General features: G+C 41.4%; 1 protein-coding gene across 3 annotated transcripts in view; it reads left to right on the top strand.

The window, feature by feature from the left end:
• Positions 1-21,134, top strand: part of Ubr2 (ubiquitin protein ligase E3 component n-recognin 2) — a 100,298-nt gene that overhangs the window by 34,911 nt on the left and 44,253 nt on the right. For 2 of the 3 annotated variants that reach the window (XM_042671847.1, XM_042671848.1), the window contains exons 12-22: positions 2,810-2,973; positions 3,066-3,165; positions 5,998-6,126; positions 7,505-7,688; positions 8,503-8,564; positions 10,267-10,377; positions 12,236-12,301; positions 13,897-14,019; positions 14,152-14,215; positions 15,180-15,304; positions 19,147-19,199. In XM_042671847.1, coding sequence (XP_042527781.1) covers positions 2,810-2,973; positions 3,066-3,165; positions 5,998-6,126; positions 7,505-7,688; positions 8,503-8,564; positions 10,267-10,377; positions 12,236-12,301; positions 13,897-14,019; positions 14,152-14,215; positions 15,180-15,304; positions 19,147-19,199 — 1,181 coding nt within the window. Of the gene's footprint in view, positions 1-2,809; positions 2,974-3,065; positions 3,166-5,997; positions 6,127-7,504; positions 7,689-8,502; positions 8,565-10,266; positions 10,378-12,235; positions 12,302-13,896; positions 14,020-14,151; positions 14,216-15,179; positions 15,305-19,146; positions 19,200-21,134 lie in introns of those variants that run through there. The other variant, XM_042671849.1, reaches the window with a different exon arrangement.

The following is a 21,134-nucleotide window of genomic DNA, read 5'->3' as shown; positions in this document are numbered from 1 at the left end:
TTTAGCTGCAAAGAATAGGCTTTATTGCTTGATGGGCATTTTGCTTTGCTTTTCCATATGGACCCATTGATCTTCTAGTTAATTAGACCTTCAGCTCCAAATCCACATTTATATCCTCGAGTAACAGAAAACCTGGGGAAACTTGCCACCATGTGGGTCCCTAAAGGCCCTTGCCAGCTGCCATCGTTCTTCCCATCTTCTAGAGTGTTATGATCCTTTTACATACTGTCCCCAAAGTGGTGCTTAGTAACATCTCTTCCATCTTCCCTGAACTACTCAGCAAAAGTTCATTCTTCAGTACATTCCAAGTTTCTATTGAAATTCATCACCTTTTCATAATTTTCCCAAAAATGCAAATTATAGTTATTTTAAAATCTGTATCTAATAATAACATCGTTGATCCCTGTAGCTCTGTTCCTGCTCACTTTTTGTTGTTTTGCTCTTTTATTCCTTTGGCTTCTCTCTCTCTCTCTCTCTCTCTCTCTCTTTCTCTCTCTTTCTCTCTCTCTCTTCCTTTTAATCAGTCCTGGGGCTTGAACTCAGGGCCTGGGCACTGTCCGTGAGCTTCTTTGGCTCAAGGCTAGCACTCTACTACTTGAGCCACAGAGCCACGTTCAACCTTTTCTATGTATGTGGTACTGAGGACCCAAACCCAGGACTATTAATTTGTTTGTTTGTTTGTTTGTCAGTCATGGGGCCTGAACTCTAGGCCGGGGCGCTGTCCCTTAGTTCTTCAGCTCAAGGCTAGTGCTCTACCACTTGAGCCACAGTGCTACTTCCAGCTTTTTCTGCTTATGTGGCACTGAGGAGTCAAACCCAGAGCCTCATGCATCAAGGCAAGCACTCTACCACTGAGCCCCCTTCGCAGCCCCCAATATTTTTAAAAACTCATGTACAATGGTCTTTTTTTCTTTTCTTTTTTCTGGGCTTCAGGATTTTGAACTTGTAGGCAGGTACTCTACCACTTGTACCACATGCCCTCAGCCTTAGGTTTGCTTTCTTTGTAATTATCCTTGAAGTTTGTTTGTATTATTAAGTATCTATGCTGGGGTTTTTTGTTTTTTTTTAATCAGTTCTGGAAATTCTGGAGCTTTTCTAGTATAGTTTCTCTCTATCTGTCTCTCTCTCGCTCTCTCCCTCTCCCTCCCTCCTTCCCTCCTTCCTTCCTTCCTTCCCTCCCTCTCTTCCTCTCCTCTCCTTCTCTTCTTCTCCCTCCTTCCCTCCCTTGGGTGTATGTGTATGGCTAGAACTCAGAGCTTTGTGTTTTTATTTATTTAGTTTTTGTCAGTTATAGGGCTTAAACTCAGGGCCTGACTGGTGTCTTTGATCCACTGTGCTCAAGACTAGTACTCTACCACTTGAGCCATAGCACCACTTCCAGTTTTTGAGTGGTTGACTGGAAATAAGAGTATCACAGGGACTTTTATGCCTGGGCTGGCTTTATGCCTGGGCTGGCTTTGAACTATGATCCTCAGATCTCAGCATTCTGAGTAGCTAGGATTACAGGTGTGAGCCCCTAGTGCCCAGTGAGCCTTGTACTTTCTTGTTCAAGTCTGATGCTCTACTACTTGAGCCCTTACCTATAGTTTTGCTGTTTGCTGGCTAATTAGAGATGGAGTCTCTTTGATTTTTTTGCCTGAGTTAGCTAAAATGCATCTAATAAACATCTTACTGAATAAAGTATGATATGAATAAGTATACCTAGTAATAATTACAAAGACTGAGGGAAAGATAGATGAACTGCTGTGTGACAATCTTTAAAATATATCTAATGAAAAAGTACAGTATTTATAATATACTATCCTTAGGGGGAAGAAGATAAAATTATGTATGTCCATTCTTACATATTTATTATGTACTTTATTTGTATTATATGTGTATATTTATTTGGTGCAGATCCTAATACTGTATGTATATCACCCGTGGAAGATATGTATAAGAAATGGCTGGCCGCGTGCTGGTGACTCACACCTACAATCCCAGCTACTCAGGAGGCTGAGATCTGAGGATTGCAGTTCAGAGCCAGCCAGGGCAGGAAAATCCCTGAGACTCTTATCTCAGTTCAATGCTAGAAAACCGGACGTGGCTTTTTTGCTCAACAGGTAGAGCACTTTGAGCTGAAGAGCTGAGGGACAACGTCCAGGCCAAAGTTCAAGCCCCACAATTGACAGAAAGAAAGAGAGAGGAAAGAAAGAAAGAAAGAAATAAGGAAGGAAGGAAGGAAGGAAAGAAAGAAAAGAAAAGAAACTGCTAAAAGGGTTTATGTTTGGGTGGTAGACCTCAAAGCTAGTCAGCTTTTTTACCTGTTACATTTGGCATCATTTATGTATATGTATTCAGAAACACATAGATATATTCATGGAAACAAAAGCAAAAATAGAAACGAAGGCAAAAATAAATCTGAACTAGGGAGTTTAAGCGGAAATACAATTTCCTGCTGGATTCTAGAAAATCAGTAACAAACTTCTATATATTCTAGAATAACTACCATATCATTATAGGCATCCAAATGTCTGTTAAGGAAATGTTGCTGCCTGGTTTAGATCCCACACCCTGAATTTTCTTTGAATAAGGAGTCTTGCTTCTGTTCCTCATTTTGTGGCATCTTTCTCACATCTGATGTCATTGTTGCTTCATACATAGGGTAATTGGAGTAATTGTTACTTAAAAATACCCAGTCGTTCATCTGTGACTTTATACATTTATATTGGAAAAAAGTTTAAACCACTGTGCTAAACAGTGTTTCTGGATTTTTTTAGCTTTGTAGGAAATGTTTTATTACCATGCACTCTGATACACTTTGTTTTAGGCTCGAATGCTTATCACAGAAGAAAACCTGATGGCCATTATCATTAGGACTTTCATGGATCATTTGAAACAACGAGATGCCCAGGGCAGATTTCAGTTTGAACGATATACTGCTTTACAAGCCTTCAAGTTTAGGAGAGTGCAGAGCCTTATTTTAGACCTCAAGTAAGTTTTTGTTTAATTATCACACTTACAGTATGTCATGCACAAAAGAAGTCAGTGTATATGTTCATTGTTCCTGCTCTCTTTCTACTCAGGTATGTGTTGATTAGCAAACCAACTGAGTGGTCAGATGAGCTGAGGCAGAAGTTCCTAGAAGGGTTTGATGCCTTTTTGGAATTGCTAAAATGCATGCAGGTATGTATAAATTGATACATTTCTCTTCCCTTTTTTTGTCATTTATGACACTGAATACATGTTTTTGCTTTTCATTTTTAAAAAACTTACTTTTATTTTTTTATGTGGTACTGGAGGAATTGGACTCAGGTCTTCATGCATTGTAGGCAAGCACTGTATCACTAAGCCAGCCCCTTGTTTTAAATTTAAACACATTTTTAAAGGCTGAATTTGAGGGGATAGAATTTGGATCAAGAAAAACCTCTGTAATTGAAAGTTCTTAGGGTTAGAACAATTAAGATTCCAACAATGGTCTAGTTATATCTGTTCAGTGATTCTTTTTGTTACCATTACTGCTGTTTCTTTAGAAGTTACAAGGTTTTTGTTTGTGTTGGGGGTTTTGTGGGAGTTTTACATGTTCCTACTTGGAAGAATAAAGTTATTTGAAAAACTGCGGTTAGGACTGGGAAGGTGGCTGGGAAGGTGGCTCAGTGGTAGAGCGCTTGCCTTGCATGCCTGAGGCCCTGGGTTTGATTCCTCAGCACCACATAAGCAAAAAGAAAAAAGCCAGAAGTGGCGCTGTGGCTCAAGTGGTAGAGCGCTAGCCTTGAGCTGAAGAGCTGAGGGACAGCACCCAGGCCCAGAGTTCAGGCCCCACAACCGGACCCCCCCCCCCCCAAAAAAAAAGAAAAACTGCAGTTATTGTTTTCTGGTGCTGGGTGGGTCAAATACAGACACTGCATATAATAAGCAAGCACTCTACCAATGAACTACACCTCAGCCTCTGTTTTTATTTGCTGGTTTTTGTTTTTGTTTTTAGTGTTTTAAATGTGAAACTTACATAATAGAAAGGAGGCCTTCTTCTGTTTAGTTCTCTTTTTCTGAGATATACCTATTGGAGTTGGAGGTTTGGCTTAGTTAATAGAGCAGCAGCCAGTGAGCAAAGTGTCAGGTACCAAGTTTGAGTCCCGGTCTCACAACAAAAAGAAAAAAAGAGATGAAATATACCAGTGTACAAAACAGGATCTACAAGGAAAATGAATCTATAGTCAACCATTTTAGCTGTAACAATATAGGAGACATCTAAAAATCTGAGTAAATGCTATTATGAATCATCCGCCTTGCTTTAAGAAGAGGAATAACCAATGTTGGTCCATCCTCTTTAGAAACCATCTAGTTCACGCTGGGAATGTGGCTTAGTGGTAGAATGCTTGCCTTGCATGCACGAAGCCCTGGGTTTGATTCCTTAGTACCACATAAATAGAAAAAAGCAGTGACACTGTGGCTTAAGTGGTAGAGTGCTAGCCTTGAGCAAACAAAGCTCAGGGAGCTGGGCACCAGTAGCTCATACCTGTAATTCTAGCTACTCAGGAGGCTGAAATCTGAGGATCGTGGTTCAAAGCCAACCCAGGTAGGAACATCCGTGAGACTCTTATTTCAGAGTTCAAGACCTACAACTGACAAAAAAAAAAAGAAAAAAGAAGCTCGGGGAGAGTACCCAGGTCCAAAGTTCAAGTCCCAAAACTGGCAAAAAAAAAAACAAGAAAACAACTAGTTTTCTGTTAGATGGTAGTTCATGGGTGTTTTATTTTACTACTGTGTTTTTTCAACGTTTGAATACTTAAGGTATTCTATATTCTCTGTTGTTTAATAGTTCTGATATACCAGGTGAGTTAAGCTAGTTCTAAGAAAGTGATACTCCTTTTGTATTAATAGCTCTTTGTCTTATTCTTGAGCTTTTGGGTTTTTTTTTCATTCAGACATTGTGAAAACTTTTAACATATTAGCGACTAGATATAAAAACTGTACTATAAAGCTGGGTGCTGGTGGCTCATGCCTGTAATCCTAGCTACTCAAGTCGCTGAGATATGAGAATTGTAGTTCAAAGTTAGCCCAGGCAGAAATATCCATGAGACTCTTTTATTACCAATAAACTACTCAGAAAAAGCTAGAAGTGGAACTGTGGTTCAAATGGTAGACCACTAGCCTTGAGCAAAAGAAGCTCAGGGCTGGTGCCCAGGCCCTGAGTTCATGCCCCAGGACTGGCATACACGCATCCAGGCCCTGAGTTCATGCCCCTGGACCGGCATACACGCATTCCCCCCCCCCCCCCCCCCCCACACACAACACCTGTATTATAATAGGTTTATAAGTTCAGTATCATTTATAAAGTCTGGTATTGCAGTTCAGTGGTAGAACATGTATTTTGCATACATAGTGCTCTGGGTTTGATCACCGTGTACACACACACACACACACACACACACACACACACACACACACACTATCAGATTTTTCCTATTATGCATACATAGTGCTCTGGGTTTGATCACCGTGTACACACACACACACACACACACACTATCAGATTTTTCCTATCTTTTTTCTTCTATGATCAGTAGAGTTAAAAAAGAATTTGAAGGCTGGGAATGTGGCTTAGTGGTCAAGTGCTTTACTAGCATGCAAGAAGCCCTGGGTTCAATTCCTTAGAACCACATAAACAGAAAAGGCTGGAAGTGGCACTGTGGCTCAAGTAGTAGAGTGCTAGCCTTGAGGAAAAGAAGCTCAGGGACAGCACCCAAGCCCAGAGATCAAGCCCCACAACTGACCCCCCAAAAAATCATTCATTCTGCATTTACTTTTTTTAACAGCATGTTATATAAAGTCATAAAAAACTATGACTTCTCATATTGCTTGAAGCTTCCCACTAAAACTTACCTTTTAAATATATATTTTGCCCCACACCCCATTTATGTTTTTATAATTAGTTTATGTTTTTTCTATAGTATTTCTTAGGTTTCTATATAAGAGAAAGTTTATGGTTTTAATTCTTGTAAAACTTTTTACTTTAAGGGAATGGATCCAATCACACGTCAAGTTGGACAACATATTGAAATGGAGCCAGAATGGGAAGCTGCTTTTACACTGCAGATGAAACTAACACATGTCATTTCAATGATGCAAGACTGGTGTGCTTTAGATGTGAGTTTGTTCTAAAGGCCGGGGACATGAGGACAACAGAGGGACAGACAATCCTAAGTACAGTATGAAGAAATCTAGGGGGAGTTTTCTAGCTTAGCTCATAGAGCAGCATTGTTTTCTCCTTCCATCCATAAATTCAATAAAAGTGTCAACATTCAATAATTCTAAAACCTTAGGGGAAAACCTTGAAAAATAGAGGAAATAATCTACATTCTCTCTTTTTAATGTAAGTATATTCCTTTTTTCCATAACCATTTCTAGAATTTGGGCATATAAATACAGTGGTTTATAAATTTATCCAAAGCCAGGCATTGGTAGTTCATACCTAGTTGCTCAGGGCTGAGGTCTGAAGATCGAGGTTTGAAGCCAGCCTGGCCAGAAAAAGTCCATGAGACCCTTACCTCTAATTAATCACCAAATAAAGTAAAAGCCAGAAGTAGAGCTGTGGCTCTAGTGCTAGCTTTAAGCAAAAGAAAAGAAGCACAGGAATTGTGTCCACTTCCTGAGTTCAAGCCCCAGAACTGGCATGAAAAAAAATGTAAGCAGGGCGCCGGTGGCTCACGCCTGTAATCCTCGCTACTCAGAAGACTGAGATCTGAGTATCACAGTTCAAAGCCAGCCCAGGCAGGAAAGTCTGAAACACTTATCTCCAATAAACCACTAGAAAACTGGAAGTGGTGCTGTGGCTCAAGCGGTAGAGTGCTCACCTTTTGCTGAAGAGCTCAAGGACAGTGCCCAAGCCCAGAGTTCAAGCAAAAAAAAAAAAAATGTACTGAAAAAAATCTGATTCTGAGGGCAACTACTTCTATCCTGTAATGAGAAGGCCTGATGTTCCTTGAACTGTGAAAGGTCTGGAGCACAGAGTGAAGGCAGAGAGGAAGATAGGCCTGCCTGGCTTCACAGGGCCTTTGTGGCTTGGAAAGAATTTGGAATTGTATTCTAATTAAACTGGGGCACCATTTGGAGCCTGTCAGGAGAGTGATATCTAACATATGTTTTTAAACAGGGAATTTAGTAGAGAGATGTTGGCATTACTTTGGAGTTACTGAAGAGAGAAGAAAGTGGCTACTTTGAGGGAAATTTTGAAAAGTAATTGTCAGCTTGGTAATTCACTGAACACAGAAATGCAATAAAAGAATGTTTAATAACTTCTAGATTTCCACAGCTTTATTGTCAAGAAGTACCATTCACTTGTGGGAGACACTTAATGGAAGAAGGACCAGGTTTGGGAGGGGAGCATTAACTTTGTTTTTCCCCTTGTAATTTAAAGTTCTTACTTATCATCAATGTCAGTTGTGGTTGTAGGAGGTGCTTTATTCAATGTTGTAGTAACACAATCTTGTGTAACTTACACAAAACCTTTTTTTTCTTTTTAAAGGAAAAAGTGTTAATTGAAGCTTACAAGAAATGCCTTGCTGTATTGATGCAGTGTCATGGTGGTTTCACTGATGGTGAACAGCCAATCACACTGAATATTTGTGGACATTCAGTGGAAACTATCAGATACTGTGTTTCCCAAGAAAAAGTTAGCATTCATCTCCCAGTTTCTCGTTTACTTGCAGGTAAAACAATTCCCCTAAAGTTTTCTTTTTTTTGGTGGGGGAGGGAGTCAATCATGGGGCTTGAACTCTGGGCCTGGGTACTGTCCCTGAGCTTTTCAGCTCAAGGCAAGCGCTCTACCACTTGAGCCGCAGCACCACTTCCTCAGTGCTTGTTCTCATGGGTGAAGAAAACCTCTTGCCAGGCTTGAGCAGGTGGCTGGTGCAGACTGTGAATCTAGGGCTAGTGTCTGGTACAATGGCCAGGAAAGGGGGGGGGTCTCTTTCACACGTTAAATGGAAACACAGGACTGCTATAATATGTGTAAGTTGTTTTGATAATTACAGAACTACATTGCTGTGTTTGTGTGACTTCCATTTTTACTTCTGAATGTGTCACCACTATGTGTTAGGATTTGTGATTAAGACCTATTTAAAATGTCCCTTCCATACAGACTCATTAGAATAACCACTGAAAAACTTTATTGGTAGATATAGTTTATTTCATATCAATTGGTGTCCTGAAAGGTTCTCGAAGATAAAAATAAAAGTTGAGCCAGATGCTGGTGGCTCACACATACAGTTCTAGCTACTCAGGAGCCTGAGATTGAAGCCAGCTGGGCAGGAAAGTCTGTGAGACTATTATCTCCAATTAACCACCAGAAAACCAGAAGTGGAGCTGTGGCTCATAGTGGTAGAGCAGTATCCTTGAGCACAAAAGCATAGGGACAGTGCCCAGGCCCTGAATTCAAGCCATGTAACCAACAAAATGAAATAAAAAATAAACTTGAGTATTTGAGTGAAAGTTAATTTATACTAATGTTTGTTCTTCCATCAGGTTTGCATGTATTATTAAGCAAGAGTGAAGTGGCATATAAATTTCCAGAACTGCTACCTCTAGTAAGTATTTCTGGCTGTTAAAAGTTAATACTTGTCAGGTGTTAGTGGTTTCACACCTGTAATCCTAGCTACTTAGGAGGCTGAGATCTGAGTATCATCCTTCAGAGCCAGCTGGGACAGGAAAGTATGTAAGACTCTTACCTCCAATTAACTACCAAAAAGCCAGAAGTGGTATTGAAGTGGTAAAGCGTTGACTTTGAGCAAAAGAAGCTCAGGGACAGCCCCAGCAGCCCTGAGTTCAAGTCCCAGGACCAACACGCACAAAAAACAATAAAATAAAAGTTAATAACTATTTATTATGTTCCTTGTATGTATGAACTCAGGGCCTCTTACGTGTGTGTGTGTGTGTGTGTGTGTGTGTGTGTGTGTTTTAACTTCAGATAAGGTCTTAATTTTGCCTCAGCAGGCCTTCACTGTGATCCTCCTACTCAATTCTACTGAATAGCTGGGATTACAATAATATATCACCATGCCCAACTTTTTTTTTTGTCAGTCATGGAGCCTGAACTCTGGGCCTGTGCCTGGGCTTTGGGCCTCAGCTCTTCAGCTCAAGGCCAGCACTCTGCCACTTGAGCCACAGCCACTTCTGGCTTTTTCTGCTTCTGTGGTGCTGAGGAATGGAACCCAGGGCCTCATTCATGCAAGGCAAGCACTCTACACTGAGCCACCTTCCCAGCCCTCTTTTATTATGTATGTGTCCCACTATCTTTTTGCCTAGCCTCAAATTATCCTCCCAATTCCACCTAAGGGGTAGCTGAAATGGTAAGCATGAGCCACCATGTCTGGCTATTAATTGAAATCAGATTGAAATAAATTTGTTAGTCTGAGTTCTCCACAAAAACAGCCAATAAGGGTTCTAGTGGAGGCCTCATGCAATGATCAGAACTGGCAATGGAGTTTGCAAGCTGCCTGACACACTGGGAAGGCCCAGAAAAGACTTGATATGGCTGTCACAAGTACAAAGGCAGTGATCATGAACCTGTTTCAAGGCCTCCAGGTGTTCTCTTTATGGAGGAGAAATCACCTTAGATATTTAGATACTTCTCACATTGGGCAGGGAAGGTGGCTCAATGGTAGAGCGCTTGCCTTGCATGCATGAGGCCCTGGGTTCAGTCCCTCAGCACCACATAAGCAAAAAGAAAAAAAAAGCCAGAAGTGGCTCTGTGGCTCAAGTGGTAGAGCGCTAGCCTTGAGCTGAAGAGCTGAGGGACAGCGCCCAGGCCCAGAGTTCAGGCCCCACGACTGGACCCCCGCGCCCCCCCCACCCCCAAAAAAGATATTTCCACATGTAAGAAAAACACCTTCACAGCAACATTTAGATGGTATAAAACATAGAGTGCCAATAGCTTGCCCAGGTTGACACAGCATTAACAGCCAGATAGATCTATGAATAATTCTTTTTGGGGGGGAGAGGTCAGGTCATGGAGCCTGAACTCTGGGCCTGGGTGCTGTCCTTCAGCTCTTTAGCTCAAAGCTAGCACGCTACCACTTGAACCATAGGACCACTTCCGGCTTTTTTTTCCCCTGCTTATGTGGTGCTCAGGAATCGAACCCAGGGCCTCAAGTATGCAAGGCAAGCACTGAGCCACCTTCTCAGCCCCAGATCTATAAATAATCTTAACCTGTGTTTTACAGAAACCTTTCTCTGTGAACAAACTTTCCTATGACGTTGATTTATGTGTGTGTTTTTTTTAATGTGCAGAGTGAACTTAGTCCACCCATGTTGATAGAACACCCTCTTAGATGTCTTGTTTTATGTGCTCAAGTACATGCTGGAATGTGGAGAAGAAATGGCTTCTCTCTCGTAAATCAGGTATGTTTTTAAGTCCTATGGAGGGTGTTCAATCTACCCATTAGCTTCCATGCAGGTTGTAGTGGACTCAGTCATTGAAAGTTCAGTATCTGTATTAAAATCATTCAGACAGATATAATGATAAGATGGTTTCTTAGGATTTTCATAGTTTATCCAGAAATATTCAAAAGCATGTACATATGTGTGTATTATATATCCATATTTAATTAACTATAATGGAACATGAATCAAACTAAATGACTACCTAGGAGGAAAAGGAAAGGAATAAGGAGAAGAAAAAAAGAAAGAAGATTAATAACTTTATAATACATTGCAAGTATATATGAGGGCAGCATAGAGAAACTCAGTGAGAGCTGCTGACAGTGGGGGATGGAGAAGGAAAAATACACTATGATAATAGGTGGGCTACAAAAGGATGGGTTGGGCTGAGGGGAGGATGAAGGCAGTTGAATGCTGTCCAAATAGAGTATTTGCAACTATTAAAATGAAACAATGAATGATGGAGGAGTTGAGATTGATTGGGTAGTATAAACATGTAGAGATTAACAGTGAAGTGTGTCCTCCTTCCTGAACTGATTTATACTAATTAAAAGAGAAATGTCTAGGAATATAATTCAATAAGTAGCATTGTGATCATATAGTTTGATTCCCAATTAAATGTCAATATAATACATACACGTGTATATTATACTTATTAAAAGTAATAGTAACCGTTTTTTTTTTGTTTTTGTTTTTTTGTTTTTGTCTTTTTGTTTTTGGGTCCGGTCATGGGCCTGAACTCTTGGCTTGGGCGCTGTCCCTCAACTCTTCAGCTCAAGGCTAGCGCTCTACCACTTGAGTCACAGGGCCACTTTCCGGCTTTTTTTTTCTGCTTATATGGTGCTGAGGAATCGAACCCAGGGCCTCAGGCATGCAAGGCAAGCGCTCTACCACTGAGCCACCTTCCCAGCCCAAGTAGTTGGTTTTTGTTTTTGTTTTTCCAGTCCTGGGGCTTAAACTCAGGGCCTAGACACTGTCCCTAAGGTTCTTTTGCTCAAGGCTAGCACTTTGCGGCTTGAGCCACAGCACCATTTCCTGCTTTTTCCATTTATGTGGTTACTGAGGAATCAAACCCGGACCTTCATGCAAGCAAAGCCAGCACTCTACCACTAAGCCACATTTCCAGCCCCTAACAGTAGTTTTGACTTTGACTTGAAATACAGACTTGGATAGTGAATAATAAAATTCCAATTTTGGGCCGGGTATTGGTGGCTCATGCCTGTAATCCTAGCTACTCAGGAAGCTGAGATCTGAGGATCGGTTCAAATAACTGGCTCTTATCTCCAATAAACTAATCAGAAAAAGCTTGCATGAAGCCCCTGGTTTGATTTCTCAGTGCCACATAAGCAGAAAAAGCTGAAAGTGATGCTGTGCTCAAGTGGTAGAGCCCAGGCCCAGAGTTCAAACCCCGGGACCAGCAAAAAAAAAAAACAAAACCCCAAACCTCTAGTTTTATTTTTTCAATTACCTTCAGTTAAAGGATATATTTCTAAATTGTATACCTCTAAATTGAAGTATAATTTTTAAAATTAAAAAAATTTTAAGCCTCATCAAGGCTTAGTCTGGACTTGTCCCCCATTCTTGGAAGTGCTAAGCTTTCCTGAAGTAGCAGTCTTATTTGTTGGGAGACCAGGGGACTATAAAGTGTAAACCTCAGTGACTACTGACTGGATATCTAGTTAGTATGTAATGAGGTGGTGTTGGCAGTTGAGGAGACCACACATGCATGTGCACTTCCTGTGGAAGTGGAAAGGAGGGAGCTGGAGCTATAACAGCCTATTGCCCAGTGTAATTCTTTTTTTTTTCCCTCCCCTTTTAGATTTATTATTACCATAATGTGAAATGCAGACGTGAGATGTTTGACAAAGATATAGTAATGCTTCAGGTAATGAATTAAAAACATTAACTTAATATCAGGCACTGATGGCTCATGCCTGTAATCCTAGATACTCAGGAGGCTAAGATCTGAGGATTGGGGTTTGAAGCCAGCCTGGGCAGAAAAGTCTGAGATTCTTATCTCCAATAAACTACTTAGAAAAAGCCAGACATGGCTCTGTGGCTCAAGTGGTAGAGCTCTAACCTTGAGCACAGAGAGGCTCAGGGACAGTGCCCAGGCCCCGAGTTCAAGCCCCAAGACTTGCAAAAAGAGAAAGAAAAAAAAATTAAATTATGGTGAGTCTTGCTTTTTTCCACCAATGTTAACGACTAAAGCTCCTGTGCATACATGGCTAAGAGTTTCTGCAACATGGCTAGATTTCCTCATGTCACAGATGGAGTATGTTGAAAATAATTGGTCTTCCATACCTGCTTCCTGTCCTAGGCTCCCTGCTTTAATGAATGGTTCTACAGCCTACCAGCTTGCTAAAGTCAGAAACCTGAGAGCCACCCTCTAATCATTGGTTGTTCTCTAGTTATTTCATTTTAATCCTTTAAGTTAATTTTAAGGTCCATGATACTTAACTATGTTAACTTTCTTAAGTTTGCCAGCCCCTCTTTTAAGACTGAAAACTGCACATTATTTCTTTTGCTCCCTAGATTCCCCCCTGACCCTCTTTGATTCGCCTAGCCATATTACTTCCCAGTGTTTCTTAGTATTTAGTTTGGTATCATTTTATTCACAGATCCTTCTGTGACATATTAGAACTTGGCCTAGTAACCCTTTTGTGAGGCACTGTTGGACCCTTGGGTGTTCTCTGATAGCACCTCCGACCTTGGATTATTTGCTTTTCATCCCCCAAACTGTGATGGTTGTACCTCATTCCTTTATCTTGTCACTGGGCTGATGTTGTAAATACTTTTTTAAAAAAGCCAAATTTTATATATACATATATATGTGTATATATATGTATATGTGTGTGTGTGTGTGTGTGTGTATAATATATATACATTTAAAAAAAATTTTAGCTTAGTTCAAGACCAGACCAGGAATAAAAATCCATGAGACTCCCATCTCCAAAATAACGAGCAAAATCTAGGCTGGAGGTATGTAATGCTAGCTGAGCAAGCAATCCAAGCAAGCAGTAGGCTGAATTCAAATCCTGATACCAGCAAAAAAAATACATATATAGTGCTTACCACAAAATACAAGAGAGCTTGGTAATAATTGAATATGATGTATGTTTAAAATACTAGAAGTTTAGTCGACATTTCTCAGTCTGTACAGTGATCACCAGGCAGTTTGAGTCCTGATGTAAAACTTTGGAACCAAATTCACAAGAGTAAATTATTTCAAAGTATTAAAAGGAAAGATTGGAGAAAATCTGTAATCCTCGTTAGTAGTTTTAGGTTTTGGAAGGTTTTTTTGCCTTTTGTTTTACCAACTTAGATTTTTGTCAACTAGAAGTAGGGATTGGGACTAAAAGTGTTTCCATCTTTTGGGAGGATTGTTGACCAAGGAAGCTCTTTTCTCTTGTGCAAATTAATTGTACAGTGTCCCCTTTGACCTTCCTCTTTTCCTTTATCTGAAACAAACAAAAAAAGACAGGTGTCTCCATGATGGATCCCAACCATTTCTTGATGGTTGTGCTCAGCCGCTTTGAACTTTACCATATCTTCAGTACTCCAGAGCGTGGGAAAAGGTTCAGTTCTGAGGTCACCCATAAGGTAAGCACCAGTGTCCTGAGACTACAGCATATCACCAAAGAAGCACCAGGCATTCTGTGTGTGCATATGAGTCATCTGGAAGTAGGGGGCATGTACAATTCTCATCACTAACTTTATCTCCTCTACTTGCAGGATGTTACTCAGCAGAACAATACTCTAATAGAGGAAATGCTCTACCTCATTATAATGCTTGTTGGTAAGTTGAGATTATGTTGCATTTTGGGGTAGCAAATAATTCAGATTTCTGAGAAGCATTTCTTGTGAGAAGGTACACTAAGTTTTAAGGGAAGGAAATTGGAACATCTTTTCCTCTCCTTGAGTTTGTGTCATATTGAGAATGACAACACTGCTTCAGACAGAGCAGAGGGCACAGCTGCAGCAGCAGAACAGCTACCTGGAAGACTTTGGGAAAAGGGAAGAGAGGGAACAGAATTTAGCAAGCAAGGGATAGCACATGTGGAAACAACTTTCTGTCCCTTTAAATCTTAACTTTCTCTCCAAGGTTTTATGATGCCCAAGTGTCTTCTTGACTCCAATGTGATCTGAGTTAATGGAGACTTAAGCCAGAGATGTGGGTTTCATTTCTTGCCACTTGTATTTTCAGTCCTACCTTTGTCTCCTCTCTTCCCATTCTTTTATCCCTTACCCTCTCTCCCTGCTGTTTCAACCCTTCTGTAATACATAGAGCACAGAGTCCCGGTTACTGAGAGGAGATGGCATGAAGCTGTCAGAAGGTGATATCTTGCTTGTTGCTAGATAGAAGGGGGTGGAGGGGAAGCAGTCTTGAATACTTTTGTTCTGTCTCACCATTCCAGCCATCCTGCAAAATTGCCTCTGAGTGCTCTGAACTTGCCAGGAGCCTGCCCCCTGGCCTGACTTAAAAGTGTGCTAGGAACTGCTTTCTCCCTGGTTTGTTGCCAAGACACTTGTTTATTGTTTTCTTATGTCAGAGATGTAAACAGAGGAATATATTGTATTGGTTGAACTAGAGGTATATGCCATACAACTGTACTAATTGTGTACAATGCCCTGTTCTTTGTTTTCTTTTTTGGGGAGAAGGAGGTTACTGGAGTTTGAACTCAGGGCCTTGCACTGAGTTGCCCCATACACAGCTCTACCACTTGAGCCACACTTCAAACCCACACTTTCATTTTTGACAGGAGAAAGATTTAGTCCTGGGGTTGGACAAGTAAACGCTACAGATGAAATTAAGCGGGAAATTATTCATCAGTTGAGCATCAAGCCTATGGCTCACAGTGAATTGGTGAAATCTTTACCTGAAGATGTAAGTACCTACATTTTTTAAAAAGAAAATTGTAGTAATGTCTCCCTATTAGCGCACTGTGAAAAGAGTTACTTCTTTATACTTTCCCACAGTTGTAAAATCTACAGTTTTTAGGGTGATTGTAACTCCATTTGTTCCTATGAAAAGTAATTAGAAGAAGAGAAGCCTAAAGGGATAGAAGTGGAAAGTACATAGGACTAGAATTGTCTACAGTAAAGCCTTGAAAGAGATGGGCTGGGAAGGTGGCTCAGTGGTAGAGCACTTGCCTTGCATGCCTGAGGCCCTGGGTTTGATTCCTCAGCACCACATAAGCAAAAAGAAAAAAAAGCCGGAAGTTGTGCTGTGACTCAACTGGTAGAGTGCCAGCCTTGAGCTGAAGAGCTGAGGGACAGCACCCAGGTCCAGAGTTCAGGCCCTATGACCGGACCAAATAAAAAAAAAAAAAGAGATGAGGACACTGGGAGCAAAGGAAACCTGGACCTTCGAACTGAATGTGTCCACTTGAGAGAGTAGCAGGGTTTTAGTTCCAAGATCCATTGCCTATGGAAGCTTCAGACCCTAACATTGGGGAAGGGAATGAGTACTCCCCTCACTTGCTTTGACTAACCTGAATCAAGTTTTCTAAAGCTTTTCCTAGCCAGGCATCCAAAAATCCCCTTAAAAATGAACACTGATGGGGCTGGAAAGGTGGCTCATTGGTAGAGCTCTTGCTTTGCATGCATGAGGCTCTGGGCTCCATTCCTCAGCACCACATAAGCAAAAAGAAAAAAGCTGGAAGTGGTGCTGTGGCTCAAGTGGTAGAGCGCTAGCCTTGAGCTGAAGAGCTGAGGGACAGCGCCCAGGCCCCACGACTGGACCCAAAAAAACAAAACAAAACAAAAAAAAAAAACGAACACTAATTCATTTTAGTCAATGCAAAATAATAATCACAAGGACATTGTGGATTGAATTGCAACCTATTTTTCAACTCTAAGGCCTTTCAGAAACAACTCTTAGAGTTGAGACTTTATGCCGGTGCCAGTGGCTCACACCTGTAATCCTAGCTACTGAGGAGGCTGAGATCTGAGGATCGAGGTTCAAAGCCAGCCCGAGCAGGAAAGTCCATGAGATTCTTATCTTCAACGACCCACCAGAAAACCAGAAGTGGTGTTGTGGCTCAAATGGTAGAGCGTTCACCTTGAGCTCAAGAGCTGAGGGACAGTGAGTGCCCAAGCCCAGAGTTCAAGCCCCATGACCAACAGAAAAAAAAGAATTGAGACTGTATTTACACTGAGGCGTTTCAAAATTGTCTCCCAAATTTGAACCAAAGATCAAAACTTCAAAGCATAACATTTATTCTTCTGAGATTTCCACCTATTTTACCCTGTTTGATAGGACTATTTCTCAGACACTCAACCATTATGCTGTGTCCCCCTACCAGCATTTGTCTTCATGAACAGGACCATTGGAAGCAGTGCTTCTCAGCCAATGACAGTTTTGTTCCCTGAGGAACGTTCACACTGTGCCTACTCTGTGCAGATTATGGGCTGCTGTGGTATTGAGTGGGGACAGGCCGGGCTGTAGTATGTAGGCTAGCATCACAGCCAAGAATCATCTACAGGTGTTTTGTTTTGTTTTTTTGGGGGTCCGGTCGTGGGGCCTGAACTCTGGGCCTGGGCGCTGTCCCTCAGCTCTTCAGCTCAAGGCTAGCACTCTACCACTTGAGCCACAGCGCCACTTCCAGCTTTTTTCTTTTTGCTTATGTGGTGCTGAGGAATCGAACCCAGGGCCTCATGCATGCAAGGCATGCGCTCTACCACTGAGTTATTTTCCCAGCCTTACAGGTGTGAACTATCAAGCACTATTTTTTTTTTTTTTGTCAGTTGTGGGGCTTAAACTCTAGGCCTGGGTGCTGTCCCTTAGCTCTTCAGCTCAAGGTGAGTGATCTCCCACTTGAGCCACAGCACCACTTCCAGTTTTCTGATGGTTAATTAGAGATAAGAGTCTCATGGACTTTCCTGCCCAGGCTGGCTTTGAAACTCCATCCTCAGATCTCAACCTCCTGAGTAGCTAGAATTACAGGCATGAGCCACCAGTGCCTGGCTTACTGCTTGTTTTTTTAGATGATTTCTCACTAACTTGTTTTGTCCCAGTTGGCCTTATTCTACAATCCTCCTGATATCTGCCTCTTGAAGACATCGGATTAAGGGAATGTTCCAACACACTCTTTTTGCAGTTTTTTTTTTTTTTTTTTGCTGGACGTGGGGCCTGAACTGTGGGCCTGGGCGCTGTCCCTCAGCTCTTCAGCTCAAGGCTAGCGCTCTACCACTTGAGCCACAGCTCCACTTCCAGCTTTTTCTGCTTATGTGGTGCTGAGGAATTGAACTCAGGACCTCATGCATGCAAGGCAAGTACTCTGCCACTGAGCCACCTTCCCAGCCCCTCTTTTTGTAGTTTTTAATTCAGAAGATGAATTGTGAATTGTTACATAAAGAAGCAGTTATTGCTTAACCTAAATTTAAAGAAGAATCAAATTTAAAACAGCATTTTTAAGGTGGTGTGTGCCTTTTGTACCATGATAGCAACTGTATTTCCTAAACATTTGACCAGAGAATTCATTAATAATACTTTCTGTTCACATCTTGGAAGTGCTTTTTTACTGATAAAAAAGAAATTACCATGACTTTTTCACAAATGTTGTAACTATTTTATATAAATTGTTTTTATAAAAAATGAAGTAACGGGCTGGGAAGGTGGCTCAGTGGTAGAGTGCTTGCCTTGCATGCCTGAGGCCCAGGGTTCAATTCCTCAGCACCACATAAGCAAAAAGAAAAAAGCCGGAAGTGGCGCTTTGGCTCAAGTGGTAGAGTGCTAGCCTTGAGCTGAAGGATAGCGCCCAGGCCCAGAGTTCAGGCCCCATGACCGGACCCAAAAAAAAAAATATGAAGTAACAATAAATGGAAATTTCAGTCAAATACAGGAAAGAATATACAAAAAAAAATTTTTTGCTTTAAAAAGCTGGGCGCTGGTGGCTCAGGCCTGTAATCCTAGCTACTCAGGAGGCTGAGATCTGAGGATCACAGTTCAAAGCCAGCCTAAGCAGGAAAGTCCGTGAGACTCTTTTTTTAATTGTGAAAATACTGTAAAGAGGGGTTGCAATTACATGGGCAAGATAATGAGTACATTTCTTCTGTTTGTTTGTTTGTTTTTTGTTTTTGGGTCCGGTTGTGGGGCCTGAACTCTGGGCCTGGGCACTGTCCCTCAGCTCTTCAGCTCAAGGCTAGCACTCTACCATTAGAGCCACAGCGCCACTTCCGGCTTTTTTCTTTTTGCTTATGTGGTGCTGAGGAATCGAACTCAGAGCCCCATGCATGCAAGGCAAGCGCTCTACCACTGAGCCACCTTCCCAGCCCCAATGAGTACATTTCTTATCAAGCATTGTAGCCTCCTCCTTTGTTTCCCCTTCCCATCCCATCATCCCCCAATAAACCACTAGAAAACTGGAAGTGGTGCTGTGGCTCAAGCAGTAGAGTGCTCTCCTTGAGCTGAAGAGCACTGGGACAGCGCCCAAGGCAAGTTCAAGCCCCATGACCAACCAAAAAAAAAAATTTGTTTTTATATTTTGTGTTTTCATTGTGTTTAGTGTTTAGTATGGTGGTGATTTTTTTAAAGTATTGATTTGGGATGAAGAATGGACGCTTAACAAATCAGTCTCCTGCTGAATTATACTGAGGAGCCCTCATTCTAGGAAGTGGATAGTAACCTGTGTTCACAGAGTGGCTGTTAGCGTTATTGGGGTGGGATACCATGTGCCAGTGCTAGCTAGTACTTCTGTTGTTAACCTGAGCTCGTTTCTACTCTAGGAGAACAAGGAAACTGGCATGGAGAGTGTAATTGAAGCAGTTGCACATTTTAGGTGAGTTTGCTTCCTGTTACTTGTAGTTTTGTGGTGTTTTAATAGTTGTTTCTTCTGTTTATTTTTTTCAATTGTTTGTTTTTTTTTGATTGATGAGCTGAGAATGAATATGTTGCTTTCACTGGCATTTTCAACTTAGAATTCAAAACTAGATTTCTTATTGACATTTTTAGTCTTAGGATCTAACCCTTCGTTTCACCACACAGTTGCATTATGAGGGTTATCATAGCATTCACAATAGGTGTTCATACTTCATGGTTTCAATTATTGTAATTAATTTAAAGCAGTGATTTAAGTATTAAACCTGCTTTGTATTAAAGTTGCTTTCTTTGGGGCCAGGCATGGTGGCACACATCTATAATCTAAGCTAGATATAGGAGGACCAGGGTTTGAGGCTAGCTCGGGCAAAAGTGAGCAAGACCCTTTCTCAACAAATGATCCAGATGTGATGGTATATGTCTGTAATCTCAGGGCTCACAGAAAGCTTTGTGGGAGGTGGAGGCAGGAGGATCACAGTCTGAGGCCAGCCCCAGGTACAATCATAAGATCCTATTTGAAGTGACCTAAGTCAAAAAGTGCTAGAGGCATGGTGAAAGATCATCTGTCCAGCAATGGCAAAGCCAAATTCAAACCCCAGTACCACCCAAAAAATTTGTGTCCATTTGAATGAGACAACCTAAGTGAGATGGCCTCTGACTGCTGCCTTCATTATTCTGTTTCCCCCAACCAGTAAGCTAGCTTAACGTTGTTCAAGCAGTTTCTTAATCCTGCTTTTTCCTTGCTCCCATCCAACTACAGTGTCTTTACTTTTATTGATTATAAAGATAGTACATGCAAAATAACTAATAAAGAAATAAGGAAGGAAGGAAGGAAGGAAGGAAAGATGGTACATGCTTTTAGAGAAAAAGCAGAAAGGTAGGAAGAAAAAAGTCTCACCATAATCCAACCACTCAGGTGAGTTCTACTACATTTAGATAATTATTCTAAATTATTTCTATAACTTATCTATACACTTATAAGGGGGTAGGAAGATATATACTTTAACGAAAATGGGGTTGTGTTTATTTTCCCTCTCTGGATTTTTCCCCCTTTTTTGTGGGGCTAGACATCAAAACTCAGGGCAAGCACACTGGGCAAGCACTTTATCAGTGAGCTCCACCCAAGTAAACTTTAGTGGGGTGTTCCCATATTTGTGGTCTTGGGGGTATTGGGTTTGTTTTACTTGTTGGTCTGCATTGGTCGACTTCACCCTTTACTTCTTTATAGTTGTACTTTAATAGATTGAACCTCTCACTGTTGATGGCCACTGCACTTGGCAGGTTTTCCCCATTATCAACAACAGGAATTGAATACCACTGGGCTTATGTTGGTATGAAAATGTTTCTTTGGGGGCTGGGAAGGTGACTCAGTGGTAGAGCGCTTGCCTTGCATGCCTGAGGCCCTGGGTTCGATTCCTCAGCACCACATAAGCAAAAAGAAAAAAAGCCGGAAGTGGCGCTGTGGCTCAAGTGGTAGAGCGCTAGCCTTGAGCTGAAGAGCTGAGGGACAGCGCCCAGGCCCAAAGTTCAGGCCCCACGACCGGACCCCCCCCCCAAAAAAAAGAAAATGTTTCTTTGGGAACTTGCTAGGTCAAAAGGAAAGCATATGTTAGGTTTTGATTTGTATCTTGAAACTGACATCAGTTTACCCTCTGCTACTTTGCCAGTGCTTTAATATAGACACACTTTTTTTTTTCCCCTGAGGGAGAGGGTGATTGATGTTGGTGATTGAATTCAATGTCTTACCATGAGCTCTACCACTGAGCTACTCCTCCAGCTTTATATGCTGACGGGCAACAAAAATATAATATCAGTTTATTTGAATGAGTCTACCTACCAGTGAGGCTGAGCATCTTGTTATATGCTTGTTGACAGTGGTCAGTACAACTGTTTGACC

Source organism: Dipodomys spectabilis, unplaced genomic scaffold, assembly GCF_019054845.1.
Source record: "Dipodomys spectabilis isolate Male_0828 unplaced genomic scaffold, ASM1905484v1 ptg000669l, whole genome shotgun sequence".
In the NCBI taxonomy this organism is placed as follows: domain Eukaryota; kingdom Metazoa; phylum Chordata; class Mammalia; order Rodentia; family Heteromyidae; genus Dipodomys; species Dipodomys spectabilis.
Note: the sequence above shows the minus strand (reverse complement) of the source record. Positions and strands in the feature narration are given on the sequence as shown.